Below are 15,847 nucleotides of genomic sequence, written 5' to 3' on the forward strand. Positions count from 1 at the left end.
AAAGGAAGACTCCAAAATTAAAAAAGAAAAAAAGAATAACATCCACGATACGAGATCCTTGAGATTTGAGTTGTTGGAATCAATACAAAGATACAACGAGATGGATAATGGAAACAACTTATTTGATTTAAACGTCTATCCATTAGATATGTATCATATGTTTGATTTAGATGGTCGTTTTTTTAGCCGGTCATAATATTTTTTATTTTTGATTTGGATGGTTGTTTTATTCGAACAGTCTATTTCAAACCCGTTATTATAGTTTTTTTTTATGTGGATGCTTATTTGATTGAACGGTTGTTTTGTAACATTTATTTGGAAAAAAAAGTTTGTTCATATATAGCCACGTCTTTAATTTTTAGGGAAAATGATTTTTGAGGGTAATTAACTCTTGCGTTTGTATTTATTTGGTTACTTTCCTTTTTTTTGTATTCAATATACCATTGAACTTGTTGTTTGTGTTCACCATAACCCTTTTGACCGGCTTTTGACCTGTGATAGCCGGTCAAAGGGTTATGGTGAACATAAACAACAAGTTCGATGGTATATTGAGTATAAAAAAAAGGAAAGGGACCAAATGAGAACAAACTCAACAGTTGGTTACCCTCTTGAGTCATTTTCCCCGAAAAGTTAAATGAATTTAAAGTTGCAAAATTATCAAAGAATACAACCTTCTTTGGCTATAACGTATATGAAGAGCGTTTCAGAGGGGTAACTTCGTTAAAACATGGTCTATGCTATGCTTACTGTGGTTAGCTGTCAACACCTCTTTTCAAAAGGATATAATTGTGTATGAGAGGTATATTTATCAAGATAAACGTTTACCTCAAGGTATATTATGGTGATGTGTCTACACAAACATCATGATATTGTACATATTGATGTTGTATCTCATCTCACGATTTCGATCTTAAAGCTAAGTAAACCCAAAAATCACAGCACTTGTGATTCCACTCGTTTGTAGACTTGTCTAAAATCCATGATACGATAAATCATTCGATTGTAAATGTAAATGTAGTCATGAAATGCACCTGCTTTGTCACGATTCCCCTAATAAATATTCAAGTGCATTACAAAGTTGTACATGTATGAATAGTGTTCTTTCGTGGGTTATGTTTTGAAGAGAAGCAAGAATGAATCTCATAAAGTCATTAATATCAGTAGGAAATGACGTGGGATTTGCTGTAAATGAGTAAAGGGAAAATGACTCAGGATGGTAACCAACTGTTGAGTTTGTTCTCATTTGGACTCTTTCCTTTATTTTGTACTCAATATACCATCAAACTTGTTGTTTGTGTTCACCATAACCCTTTGACCGACTATCACAGGTCAAAAGCTGGTCAAAAGGGTTATGGTAAACACAAACAACAAGTTCGATGGTATATTGAATACAAAAAAATAGAAATGGGCCAAATGAGTACAAACGCAAAAGTTAATTACCCTCAAGAGTAATTCACCCTACTTTTTAAGTTATTATCAATTTGTATGTACTTTGTGGTAGGCAGAAATATGAAAAAAAAAAAAGAAATTTATATGTGAGAGGTATAAATATAATTATATAATGGATGAGTAAAGTGTACAATTGAGAGAAAATAGTGTACAGAAGGGAGGGGGGGGGGGGGGTTAAAATTTAAAATAAAAGTAAGGATAAAATTGTTTATTTATAAAAAAATTTGTGTGGCGTTAAAAATTGTGTACCAATAAGCTCTTCAAAGGTATATATATATATATATATATATATATATATATATATATATATATATATATATATATATATATATATATATATATATATATATATATATATATATATGCCTAAGTTATTCCATTCAAACTAATTATTGTGTTATTGTATGCATAAATGTGGGACAATCAATTTTACTTGTTTCAAGAAAGTGATTAATACATATTATTGAATTAAAAGTAATTGAAAAATATCATCTAATTTAATTACAAGGATATTTTAGTTAATTAATATACATTTAATAAAGGAAAATTGCATATTTTAAGGGATCATAGATTCTATTAATTTTAAAACCCGATTTTATGAATTTTAATTCTTTTAATTCGGAGATTCTGACAAAATATGTTTATAAGTATATTTAAAAATAAAAATATTCTTGAACTATAAATATAAAAATATTCTTGAACCTATTTCTTGATCATGACTTTTAAAACTTCTTATAGAACAACAAATTCTTGAACAATCAATTGAAGAATAAAAACAAAAAATACATTATTTCTTATTGAATACAGGTAACAATTGTTAAGAATTACAATAGAATTAGAATTCATGATTCCATTTCAGCAGAATTGGAATTCATATCCATACTCCATTCCAACATAATTAGAATTCATGATTCCATTCCAACAAAATTGGAATTTGTGATTCCATTCCAAAAGAATTGGAATCGCACTAATATCATCCATTTAATCATCTACAGAAACAAATTGATTTTTATCATATAAGAAGAAGTAATGGCATTTAGAACAGCTAAAGAGTCTTTGCAAGGCTGATAGATTTGCAATAATCGTAAAAGTTGTCAAGCTCGTCGAACTACTTTCTTACTCGTCTTAAAAACTCGTAAACCTTGACGGAATCTGAAATCTCAATCCTCTAAACTGACCTATCAAAATACTCATGGCATCAGTCATGTCGTAATACATATAGATGCTCTGTTTCACAATCGGGTACAAAGCCACCATCACAATCCTGCGATTCCTTGCCGAACCTGAACAATTCAACATTCGCAGAATAAGTTTTCTGTCATGGTGAACGGTGATTCATATGGAGGAGGAGAAGAAATAATATAATTATTATGCAACCTGTAGGGCGACAAGCGATAAATCGATCCAGGAGTTGCATCAGATGTTGAAGTCGAGAAAATAGGTTATCCTTCGTCTTTCCATCTACCAGAGATTTTAGAGTCATCGGCTCCGACTCCTCTATTCGAATCAGAAATAGAGGAGGAAAAGGGAGATCATTACGTCCGATCAATCAACAAGATTAAGGAGCTGTTAATTTCATCGATCGATTGGAGAATAAAGAAGGGAGCTTCAATCATTTGGCTTCTGTCGATCGGAGGGAGGAGACGCGAAGAAGAGGAGGTGCAATTTTGGGAGGTGTCGATCGGATTTGAGAAGTGAAGAAGGAAAAAATGATACTGGCTTCAATTTAGGGTTTTAAATCTAGGAATACAGCTAATATCCAATTATATATCTATTTTACCACAGTTAACTAATAATAAGATTACTATAATACCCTTATCTTATTTATTAAATGATTTGATTTATCTAAAATCTGATTGGTGCATACAATAACACAATACTTAGTTTAAACATTTGAACCTAGCTTTTTCTCTCTCTCTCTCTCTCTCTATATATATATATATATATATATATATATATATATATATATATATATATATATATATATATATATATATAGAGAGAGAGAGAGAGAGAGAGAGAGAAGTAGGTTCATTTGTTTAAACTAAGTATTGTATTATCGTATGCATAAATGTGAACCAATCAAAACTAAATAAAAAATTAAATAATTAAATAAATAAATAAGGGTACTTTAGTAATTTGCTTATTAAATTCCAAAAATAATCCCTATAATCATGGTATTTACCTAATATCTCCAATTTTAATCCCGTTCCCCTTTTTTTCTTCTGGTTTGTGTATCGATGACATAAATTGAGGGGCATTGGCCGACGACTATCACCGACGTTTTCTTTCTGGCCCGATCAACAGCCACACGAATGGGGAAGGCAAAGAAGATCGTTGATCTCCAAGGGGGTGTTTTAGGTGGTTTAATCGACTGAATCAGATGGAGAGGAAGGTGAATCGAGGGAAGCAAGGGTTGATTAGCAGCTCTCCGCTTACTTTCTTCTGATTCTAACAGCGATGGGTGAGAACAGAAGATCAACATCCTTCTTCCCTCAACACTCTTCTTATCGTCACATAACCCTAATTGCACACCCTTTTGCCCATCGTTCTTCAATCGAAAACAACTATGTAGACTACATCCCACAACAATCGAGAAGGAACGTATCAGTGATGCGGAAATCAGCTTTCGAAGACCGAATGCGTAGACTCATCCGCAAAGATATCCAATATGAACTCGATCAATCTCCTCGTACTAAGGTATTCATGTTTCCTTAATTTCCTCCTTTTCATTTTCGTGTTTCCTCTTTAGTATTGGAATTCGTATCATTCTTCTCGTTCCAATAAAAAGAAAAAAAAAATCATATCATACACAAACCCTAATTAATATCCTTCCTCCCATCGAACATATATATCGATTCTGCCCTCAATGATTGAGAATCAGTAATTAGAGGAAATGAACAACGCACAGAAATATAGAGACTTTTGTTTATTTGAGCAGTGCTATTAAATCAGAAACAATGTAGTAGTAATTATTTGTGATTGTTTTTTTCCTGAAAACATCTTACATCATGTGATCTGTTTTGAACTAGAACTGGATCCTGGTTTACATACTTATTAGTGAATATTTTGTACAACTTCTTCCAAATTTCAAATCTTTTCCGGTTGATGAGAGGCCAGGAGAGTAGTGGATTAGATTGAACAAGCAATTTGGGTCCTCCCTTCAAGTAAGTTCCAGATCTTGGTTATTTTACATTGAATTATGGGATGCTATAGCTACACTGTTTTTTATGTACTAACTGGGGTTCAATTTGATGATTTCTAAACTGGTAACTTTCAGTGATTTGGATGATGAACTGCAAACTTCACTGTTTGATTTCTTGGAGATAAGGGGCATAAATGATGAACTAGCTCTCTTCTTACATAAATTAACTAGCTCTCTCTTCTCGCCCTTCATGAATTGAAGTTGCTCCTAACTACATTGAGAACCATCTTGTTGTCATCCTTTCAAGATCACTGGAGGACTCAATGTTTTGTTAGTTGGGTATATTCTTGATAATACAAATTTTTTAAGAATATTCAAAACCATTCAGCAAGAATAGTTTATTCTGCAAGAATAATATTTCTGTATTATGATAGAATTGTAGTTAATTAGTTATATGTTTAATGTGCAATTGTTACAAGTGTATCACTTCATTTATCTGGACAGTCCAGGATCTTGACAATGTTGAATTCTATTGGAATGGAATCACAAATTCCAATTCTGTTGGAATGGAATCACGAATTTCAATTATGTTGGAAGCGTAGAAGTTGATGCTTGAAGAACGGACCACAAAATTGAAACCGACCACATTATTCTTTTAGAATGTATTAGTCGTTTTTAGATTTTTGATGTTTTCTTTCCCGTTTTGATAGTTTTTTTAGTTTTATTCTTTAATAATAAATGTAATTCTTAACAATTGTTACCCGTATTCTATAAGAATTAATGTATTTTTTTTTCCAATTGATTGTTCAAGAATTTGTTATTCTACAAGAAGTTCTTAAAGTCATGATCAAGAAATAGGTTCAATAATATTTTTATTATTTATGGTTCAAAAATATTTTTATTTTTGAGTAAATAATTAAATAAATAAAAATATTCTGTCAGAATGTCCGAATTAAAATAATTTTAATTCATAAAATCGGATTTTTAAAATTAATAGAATCTATGATCCCTTAAAATATGCAATTTTCCTTTATTAAATATATATTAATTGACTAAAATACCCTTGTAATTAAATTAGATGATATTTTTCAATTACATTTAATTCAATAATATATATTAATCACTTTCTTAAAATAAGTAAAATTGATTGGTCCACAGTTATGCATACAATAACACAATAATTACTTTGAATAAAATAACCTAAGCCTATATATATATATATATATATATATATATATATATATATATATATATATATATATATATATATATATATATATATATATATATATATATATATATATATATATATATATATAACAAATATACATAAATGGTCCTCGTGGTTGACAAAATCGACCAATTATGGTCCTTATGATGAATTCTTTACATAGATGGTCCCTATGGATTCAAAATCATACAAAGACGGTCCTTTAGGCTAACGATGTTAACTTTTCTAGTTAAGTTCTACGTAAAATGACATATTTGTCCTTCCTGCATAGGGACCATTTATGTAATTTCTCTATTATTTATTATTGTTTTTTATTTAATTTAATTATATATTTAAGGATTTAGATTTTTTTTAAATATATTGTTTAATGTTTTATGTATGTGTGTGTGTGTATATATATATATATATATATATATATTCGCTAATAATTTTTTTGACATTTTGCTCAAATTATTTTTTCTAATCTTTTTGACGTTTTCTTCAAGTACATTTATTAATGTTTTCTTGACATTTTGTTGGAATAATTTTTCTATTTGTTTGTTTTTTCTTTTAACGTCATGCTCGAATACATTTTTTAACATTTAGTATGTTTATATTTGTTAAAGGATTGCATGGCTACTGTATTTATAATTTGTAACTTAATTCATTTGCAATCATGTTTCTATTTTTCTTTTATCTGGTTATATAATTATTATTTTTTAATTCAAATATTTAACTATATAACATATAAAAAGTTGTATAATTATTATTTTTGTAAACTTTTTTATGAAAAAAGTGTAAAATGTTTGTTAAACATGAATATGATTAATATAGATTAGGTGGACATAGGTTAAGCTGAAACCATCTTATAGCCTTGTCGAGAACGACCATGTCATTTCACAATGTAATGTTTTCGAGTTATTTTTTGTTTCCGGACATTTTGTGCATTTTTAAGTTATACAGATTTCGATTAGCCTATGTATAACCTAACACCCGTTTCGAATTCCGATTATCATATGTATTCCAATTAGCCTATTTATATTAATCCTATTCAAGTTTAGCAAACCTTTTTACACTTTTTTTTTACAAAAAATGTTTATAAAAAACTTTACAAAAATAATACTCATACAACATTATATGCTAGTTAAATATATGAATTAAAAAGTAATAATTATATAGCAATATCTAAATTAAAATAGAAAGAAAGAAAGGAAAACATTATTGTAAGTCAATTAAGTTACGAATTATGATTACGATGACTATAAATTCTTCAAAAAATATATAAAAACAAAACCTAATAAACACGTTAAAAAATCTATTAAAAAACATAAAAAAAAATAGAAAAAAATGATTCCAATAGAACACAAAAAACAATCAATAAATGTATTTGAAAAAACGTCAAAAAAATAAGAAAAAAATATTTGAACAAAACGTTAAAAAATATTTGCAAAAAAGTATAAAAAAAACATTAAACAACATTCAAACAAAACCTTAAAAACATCAAAAAGCCTAAAATACATAAACAAATTAAGTAAAAATTAAAATAAATAATAGAGAAAATTACATAGATGGCCCCTATGGCATGGCGGGAACAAATTACATAAATGATCTTTGTACTGGAAGGGTAAATATGTCATTTTACATAGAACTTAACTGGAAAATTAACACCGTTAGCCTACATGACCATCTCTGTAAGATTTTGAAATCACGGGGACCATCTATGTAAAGAATTCGTCATAAGACCATAATTGGTCGATTTATATATATATATATATATATATATATATATATATATATATATATATATATATATATATATATATATATATAGAGTCAAGATCAAATAAGAACAAATTTTTTGGTAGGAAGGTAAGAAGTTTTTTTTCTACATATTTTTTTCGCGAACAAACAAAATGAATCATTAGATGATTCATTTGTAAGATGATTCACAAGAAAAAATTCTCAAAAACATCTCGATGATTCATTTATACAATGATTTTGTTGTTATTCACTAAAATTATCATAAAAATGAATTTTTTCTTAATTACTTAAAAATGAATCATAAAGATGTTTTTTTGGGAAATTTTTCTTGTGAATCATCTTACAAATGAATTATCTAGTGATTCATTTATTTTGTTCGTCAAAAAAATATGTAGAAAAAAAACTTCTTACCTTCTTACCAAAAAATTTTTCTTACCGGATCTATATCCTATATATATATATATATATATATATATATATATATATATATATATATATATATATATATATATATATATATATATATATATATATAGTAGCATTAACATTCATTAGTCTCAAGTACATACTGATGTAAACCTTATTTAATGCTCCTACAGATTAGAATTTAGAAGTTCGATAACTTTCGATATTTATAGTTGTTATTAGGGTAAATGATATATAGTTACAACTTTTTATTTTTTGGAATTTTAACACTGTGTTTTTGTTTTGTTTTTTTTTCAATTAGAAAAGAAGACATTTTTTTTTCCAATTTTGACACTATTAATAAAATGTGCAATTTATCCTTTACTAAAAGGTTTAAACATTAAAATATTACCTAATATAACAATTTGAATGATTGTTTCTTTATCTTTTTAACCTTATCTTATATGATGAAAAGGAATTCAAAATCTTCCACCACAAAAATCAAAGCTTTTTCCCTTTTAAGCCTTTGGTTTGCAATACAAATGAAAATAAACATATGCAAAAAGTTAAACAAAAAAAGAAATGATAGTTCATAAAAAAGATCATTCCTGATTTCTTTTCAAACAGTTTACCGTAAAACAATATAGGTATTGAAAACAAGATCATCTAAATCCAAAAGTACATCTTACTAAAAGAATCTTCTGCCATAAAACAAAGAAATTTGAGAAGAAACAATGTATGTAAGATACAGAGAAACATGACCTCAGGATTTGCAACATCGAAATGATCGGACCCAATGCTTGAGCAATTAGCAAATTTCATATATTTCCATCTAACTTTGATGGTTAGATATGCTCTTAGCTTTCCTTAATAACACAATCTTGCCTCATTCCAGTGAACTACCTAATGAGTGTTAATAAAAATAAATAAAATACATTAAATATCAATCTGGATATATAAATTGTAATTTATAAAAGATTATGAACCACCGTTTAAGTGGTTATCAAATGAACTGAATTCAAATCCCATTATATTCCTTGCAATTAAACTATTTTGAAGCTGAAACAAAACTTGGATCACTTTCGGAAAGCAAAATAAAGACATCCTAACCTATAAGATTGATGTAGTAACAATTGATGCAAACATAATTTGGTCAAAAAAATAAGGGGAATAATGAATACCAAAACAACTCTCATAGATAAACTAATATAATCATTAATTTCTTTACATAACAAATCATAAGATCATTTTTAAAGTAACATGATAGTCCCATTTGATTGTTTCTTAAGATGTTCGCCAACTGTGTATGTATACATATATGTCAGTATTAAGTAAAAATATGAAGTGTAAGTAGTATCCACTATCCATTGGTAGTACTTGCACTTCAGATTTTAATTAATACTGATACTATTACCATTTGACAATTGTATTAAATCTCGAGACTTCTTAGTAATATATATAAAATCCTGAAATAACATAAAGAGAGTTACTAAGCTGGGTAATATTTAAGGTTTAAACCTTTTATTAGAGGGTAGAAGTCTATACATACATACATTAGAATTTGTGCTGTATTTGGTAATGAGGTTTAAACTTTTTAGTAAAGGGTAGCTTAGCAGTATAAAGTGTTGCCATTTCTTCTTGATGTTGGGGATTTAATTCCCGTCGTGGACATATATGTGAAATTAAGGAGTAGTTTAAAAGTATATTATATTTTTTCGTTCTAAAAAAATTGAAAATTTAGTGTCAAAATCGCAAAAAATGAACACATATTGTCATTTGTGCCACTTTTTTCGACCCTGACATGTTATCATACTACATCAACATCGCATAACCAAATAATGTCATGTCAGCGTGTTACAACATCACCTCATGTCATGTCAACACTGACAATCGGGTGACCTCTCAAGCGAATCGATCAACTGGTACAAGGGTGGTAACACTCAAAAGTTTTGTTGGGTCAAGTGGATCCCCTCAGACTAAATTGCTTTGTATGTCAAATATTGAAGAACCGTATTCCTATCTACTCAAATTGTGTGAAGCGGGGGATCACTGTGGCGTCCACTTTATGCCCGTTATGTCGGAACCTTGAGGAAAGTTTGGATCATTTATCTTTCTCTTGTTCTGCAGCCTTGAAACCCTGGGAATGGTTGTTGAAATGGTCTTCATTACTTCATCACAAACCTCTTCTTTTGTTAATCTAGTTGAGATGTTGGAGTCGACCAGTGGTAGCCAGAAGTTACAAAAAACTGAGGTTGTCTCTGGTTTACACTACTATGTGGATGCTTTGGAAAGAAAGGAATACAATCATTTTTTGAAACAAAAGACAACGAAAGATTAGTATGTATACGAAAGCTAACCCGAAAACCCGAAAACCAGAGAACTTTCCTCTCCAATAAAAACAACAACATTGTTACAAAACAAATGAATTTTTATTTGATTTATAAAAGTGGGTCCATCATTCATGATCAATGGCCAACTCCTCTTATTCGGCCCACCCACAAATGCATTCAAGCCCAAACGTCACCCCGTTCAACAATCCCCTAGACGGCATTAAGCGATTTGAACAGTTTAAGTGACAAAATAGTCAAGTAATCAATCTCTATAGTATTTCATCATTTACATCATTTACCAAATACAATCTGCTCACAATCGTAATCAATTCTTTCCAGCGGCTGTGTTTGCACCACCAAAACAGAAAACTGAAACTCCGACGAAGCTAACAAGTCTCCAATCCGCCCCAGTTCAGGGCACTGCGGCTTCTCCGATAGCCCATGCGTTAACTTAGAACCAGAAAGAGAATGCGCTCGACCAACTATAAACAAATCACAACCCTCTTCCATTGCTCTCAGCAAATGCACTGTTTGTACTCCATCGTCTACCACCTCCTGTTGAATAAAGATATCTCGTCCTTTACACTCCATACGAAATCGATCTATCATCTCATTATCCAGTTTCTTCTCGTGTAACATCTCTGGTGTCTGGTCTACGTCAGCATTCGCCGGCCGGAGCACAACCACCAACAAACTTACATACGGGTGTTGCGCCATTCGACAGCTTAATGCAAGTGCTTCTCTATCGTCTTCACCACCGAGGAAAAGTTGGGTAATATGGAAGACTTCCGTTCGTCTGGTTAACACAGATTTAGGTCCTCCGATCTGGCCTCTATCCACAAGTATGCCGATCGAACAAGGTGTTTTCTCCATGAGTTTTAGGTTGACTGATCTAATCCCATGGAAGGTAGCATCAATAGTTCCATCAATACCCCAACATTTGTGAAATGGAACGATAATAATGTTAGCGCACTTGTTAATGGAGATAGTGAAGATATCTTCATGCATGGTACGATATGGTGCCATTGAGACAAAATGTTCGACTACAACAGAGTTGCGGTTACGTTGCCTGAAGTAATTGAACGCATTTCCAACTTGAAAGACTCGAGTTTGGGCTGATGGGATCTTTTTGACTTCGGAGCTGGGGACTAAAATGGCGGAAGCTCGACCTTCGAGCTGTAGTAGATTCATTGTGATAACTTCTATAGGTTGATGTCTTGAAGGATTAGATGCCTGTAAAAGGTTTATGATCGATGGAACATTGTCTTCATTGTGAATGCAAACCACTATTCGAAGATAATCATCTGGTTCGCTGTCCAAGATGCTGGTTCTTTTGTAGCTTTGGTATCTTGCCGATGGATCATAAAAATGCCATAGAAGAAACCTCGTACTTCCTGTCACCAGTAGCATGTTGAGTATAAGAAGAGAGTATCCTTGTTCTGTTACCACCTGCATATGCCAATCAAAGTATATATATATATATATATATATATATATATATATATATATATATATATATATATATATATATATATATATATATATATATATATATATATATATATATCGAGTAAATCATACATAGCAACAGAAATAGAGCTATATAGTGTTAATTAAAACTTAAAATCATGATCATTAGGCATATATATATACATACCCGATTAGATCGTATAAGCGAGAAGGCAGCTACATCAATGATGCCTTTGGTACACATGATCATAGCGAAATGAAAAGCATCCTGTGATGAAACGTTGAAATACATGGCTAAAAGAAAGTTGCTCATGAACTTGACCAAGTAAGCTATGGTGATAACAACCTCAGTGATCGCAGAAGCTAACGCATTATCACCTCCAAGAGACCTTAAATTGACCTTAAACGCACATATTGCAAACTTCGCTGGAACTAAAATGGAAGTCGCCATCCAGTCAACTCGATTTACCATAGCCGAACCAAACGGAGGTCCATCAGGCACACATATACCCATCGTGAATCCACCAAACGAAGCATTTTGTCCCAAACACTCTGATAGAAACCCACATAGCAAAACTGCCACAAGCACCATAACAAACTGACTCTCTTTTATCTGCTGACCTTCAGGAATTCTCTTCGCCATCCACAATATAAATGGCCGAACTATAAAACAAATGGTGAACAAAAAACAAATGATATAGAAGATATTGGTCAACGCCTTCCATTCTGATCTTTCCAAAGCTACACCAATCGTAGTCAAAGCTAAAGTTGTGATATAGCTGCAGGAATCGGTAACTAAAGCTGTGCTACAAGATAATCGACCAAGATCGGAATTTAACAAGTTTAAATCAGAGAGAGTGGAGGTGACAGCCGGGAATGTTGTCATGGAGGTTAAAGCAGCGACGAATGGAAGAGTATGGAGGCTTAATTCGTCAAGTTCGATAAGATTAGGCAATGGCACAATGCATAATATACAAACTGCATAGGGAAGAAAAAAGGACATGCAACCAATGAGCACCATGTGCTTATGCACACTCTTCAAGATATTCATGTCAATCTGAACTCCGACGACAAAAACATGCAGCATGAATCCAAAGCTGGCGACGGTGTCAAGAACCAACTTGCCGGATTCCGGGAAGAGTTTGTTGAGGAGGTGATTGTCGAGTCTTACGAACCAGATGAAAACGATACAACCCTGGAAGGAACAGACGAATCAAGGCATGATCAAAAAGAGATTTCAGAAACGAAAGCATGGATGCATGTATATAAATTCTTACGATAAGTTGGCAAGAGAGAATACTTTGTCGTAGGGGTTTGAGCAGGAAGAAGGTGGTATGCGAGACGATGAATATCATACTGAGCTGAAGCATCAAAAGGGGTAAACTGAAGGTAGAAACATCACATCCGAACCAAGAACATCCCATAGAATTGGTCATGTGTAGGTACTGGCAAATCATTTGTTCGGGCTCGTTAACTCCAGGGACATATCCCTCTGATGATACGATGGCCGGTAGACGCGACATTGTTTCATGTGAAATCAAACAAATTTGACAGAAAAACGATGGTTTTTGGGAAGAATGTCAGAGACATAGGGAATGGAAAGGCCAGAGAGGAGGAACAAGATTGTTGATCAACGATTCTATAGCCTAAAATCATGGGTGTCCATTTTCTTACAAGTTATGCTTTTGATATATTCAATCAATTTGAGCTATATTTTTGGCTAGATTTTCAGACCCGACTTTTTGCGTTCGGCCTCAATCACGCCACTCGTCAGAATAAGGAGGCAAAATCTCTATCTCTCTCTATCATTTTGTATTTAAATAATACAAGGTTGAACGTAGGTTGCTCACGGAATTGTGGGTGTCAATAAAGTTATAGAGATGCGGGGGAGTGGAGATCAATACAGTCATACCAATCTATAATGCGAAATGATGTGAAAATTATAAAGGAGTTAAACTTTTAGTCACTCCCACTTGAAGATCGAGAGAAAAGGAAGTGAAGAGGGCACTATAATCCCTATTCTTGTGTGGTTGTACTTAGGAGAAGAGGGAATTCATTGGTTGACGAACCTCTTTAACATTATTTTTTAAGTCGACAAAGATGTTAGACGAGTGGAGATCTAGTATTCTGGTACCCATCTATAATTAAGAACAAAGACAATGAATAATGTTGTGACAAGTATAGAGAATTAAACTTCTTAATCATACCATGAAACTATGTGAGGCACTTCGCCTACTACGATGTCTTACACATATCAGGAAAGAAATAAGGATCTGCACATAGTATTCATTAACTTAGAAAAGACATACGACAGTGTCCTCAGGGCCGGTCCAAACGTATATGGGACCCGAGACGAAAAGAAAAAAAAAGCTCCTTAAAAACGAATATAATAAAGATTCAAAAAAATATCATTTATTATTCATTATAAACGTGTTCAATTAACAATAACAAGCAAACAAAATTGATTATCTTTTGAGCTAGTTTGAATTTGAACAAACTTTATGATCTAAAAATCATTTAGGCAATAAATTTATATATATATATATATATATATATATATATATATATATATATATATATATAGACACACACACTACATAGCTTAGAATTTTTGGGCCCCTAGAGACGTGGGCCCTGGGCGGTCGCCTAGGTTGCCCACCGTCTGGACCGGCCCTGAGTGTCCTACATGAAATGATGTGGGAGATATTGGAAGCTAGAAGGGTCTTGAGGAGTCATGTCAAGGCTATTCATAGTATATACTCTAGGTCTACAACTTGTGTCCAAACTATATCAGTGACACCACTAATTTCACATTAAAAATATGCTTCATGAAGGACCAACTCTTAGTCTGTACATCTTTTTTTTGATAATGGATGAAATTTTGTGAAATACCGGAACACCTGGATCCAAAGGTATTTCAATTTTCCAATTACTTTTAAGCATTTTAACGTTGCTACGGTGTGAGGGAAGACAAGTTGATATCAGAGTCCTAGTTTGAGAGAATTGGATGAACATTCGTGTGAAACCAGACTCAAACTAAGGATCAGTAAAAGTTTTTTTTAATTGTTTTAAAAATAACCAAGAAATGATGAGATGTGTACTATCAGTTGGAGTAGGAAAGTATACACCAAGTTACCCACACTATTATTTGTTTATGATGATTATGATAGAACAACATGCTAGTAGTAGGCTAGAGATCCTCAAGAATTGCATGATAGAATTGTTTGATATATGATGTCTGATAGCCTAGGAGAACTTTTTGTATGTTAGATGGAATTGATATCATTACTATCGTTGTTTAGTGTATCCATCATAGTTGTACATAACTAAACTAAGAATGTATAGCCTAATAATGTTTGATTTAGCCTTATTTCATGTTCCTTGTTTGATTGTGGGCTTAGGGTAGAATTAAGTATCTGACTGTCTATGGAATCTAACGTTACGCATGATTAGCATTCACAACTGGCTGCAAGGTTGGTGGAAGTTCCATAAGTGTGTGTGGGATGGTAGCAAGCCAACTTGAGGGATGATTAATCACTCTCGAGAGAGTGAGTATTGGATGTATGTGCATCCTAGTTGTGGGGCTTTGTTATCAGGTGGTCTGTAACGATCCTTTGAGACAAATATGGGTAGGTGTGGAAGGTAGTATGGGCCCGTACTGCTGGAATCACATGATCTGTACGTATAGCAAGGAAGTCACAAACGCTAAGGGTTTATTTTTCTGTAATGGTTGTAATATCATGAATTGTGGCGTTTTTGATATATTTTGGTTCATTTTCAGTATGGTTTTCATGAGAGATTCTGGTTTAGGAGCTGGCGGTTCGGAGAGGCCAGGTTAAAAGATGATGATATTCGTGAGTTGATCACCACTGAGTTAGCTACGACTATTCGGGGTGCCATCCTGAATGTTTTTGGGTCTATCAAGACCACGATGAATGAAGTATTTGATGAGCGGTATGCCACTGTGCTGAGTTTGCTAATGCTGCAGCTACCGCAGCTGTTGTTACTGCAGGGGTTCAGAGGAGAGGATCATTCTAGTATTAGGACTTCAGCAACACGAAGCCCCTGAAGTTTGAT

The 15,847-nt window shown here is 32.2% G+C and overlaps 1 protein-coding gene and 1 long non-coding RNA gene across 3 annotated transcripts; one reads left to right on the forward strand and one right to left on the reverse strand.

Moving 5' to 3' along the window:
* The first annotated feature begins 3,648 nt into the window (after nucleotides 1-3,648).
* On the forward strand, nucleotides 3,649-5,392 carry LOC145013336 (uncharacterized). 2 transcript variants are annotated; one of them, XR_013664933.1, is made up of 3 exons: nucleotides 3,652-4,149; nucleotides 4,482-4,616; nucleotides 4,730-5,392. It is a non-coding gene; the product is annotated as an uncharacterized LOC145013336 (long non-coding RNA). The 2 variants fall into 2 exon arrangements; XR_013664932.1 differs by having other exon boundaries at nucleotides 3,649-4,616.
* A 4,985-nt stretch (nucleotides 5,393-10,377) lies between these two features.
* Nucleotides 10,378-14,713, reverse strand: LOC145010161 (cation/H(+) antiporter 14-like). The gene is made up of 3 exons (XM_078968736.1): nucleotides 14,663-14,713; nucleotides 11,958-12,965; nucleotides 10,378-11,749 (listed from the first exon to the last, which is right to left on the reverse strand). The coding sequence occupies exons 1-3, from the start codon at nucleotides 14,711-14,713 to the stop codon at nucleotides 10,592-10,594; spliced, it is 2,217 nt and encodes a 738-aa protein (XP_078824862.1). The 3' UTR covers nucleotides 10,378-10,591.
* Nucleotides 14,714-15,847: the final 1,134 nt, after the last annotated feature.

The sequence above is a fragment of the Lactuca saligna genome, chromosome 8 (genome assembly GCF_052625555.1).
Source record: "Lactuca saligna cultivar CGN05327 chromosome 8, ASM5262555v1, whole genome shotgun sequence".
Classification (NCBI taxonomy): domain Eukaryota; kingdom Viridiplantae; phylum Streptophyta; class Magnoliopsida; order Asterales; family Asteraceae; genus Lactuca; species Lactuca saligna.

What these genes read in the sequence shown, in the direction of transcription:
- LOC145010161 (XM_078968736.1), bottom strand. Translation starts at nt 14,713, where the DNA reads ATGCTTAAAAGTAATTGGAAAATTGAAATACCTTTGGATCCAGGTGTT. An exon ending in CTTTGGATCCAGGTGTTCCG is followed by an intron (nt 12,966 to 14,662) that starts GTATTTCACAAA and finishes TGTTCCTTCCAG; the next exon opens with GGTTGTATCGTTTTCATCTG. An exon ending in CGCTTATACGATCTAATCGG is followed by an intron (nt 11,750 to 11,957) that starts GTATGTATATAT and finishes TGGCATATGCAG; the next exon opens with GTGGTAACAGAACAAGGATA.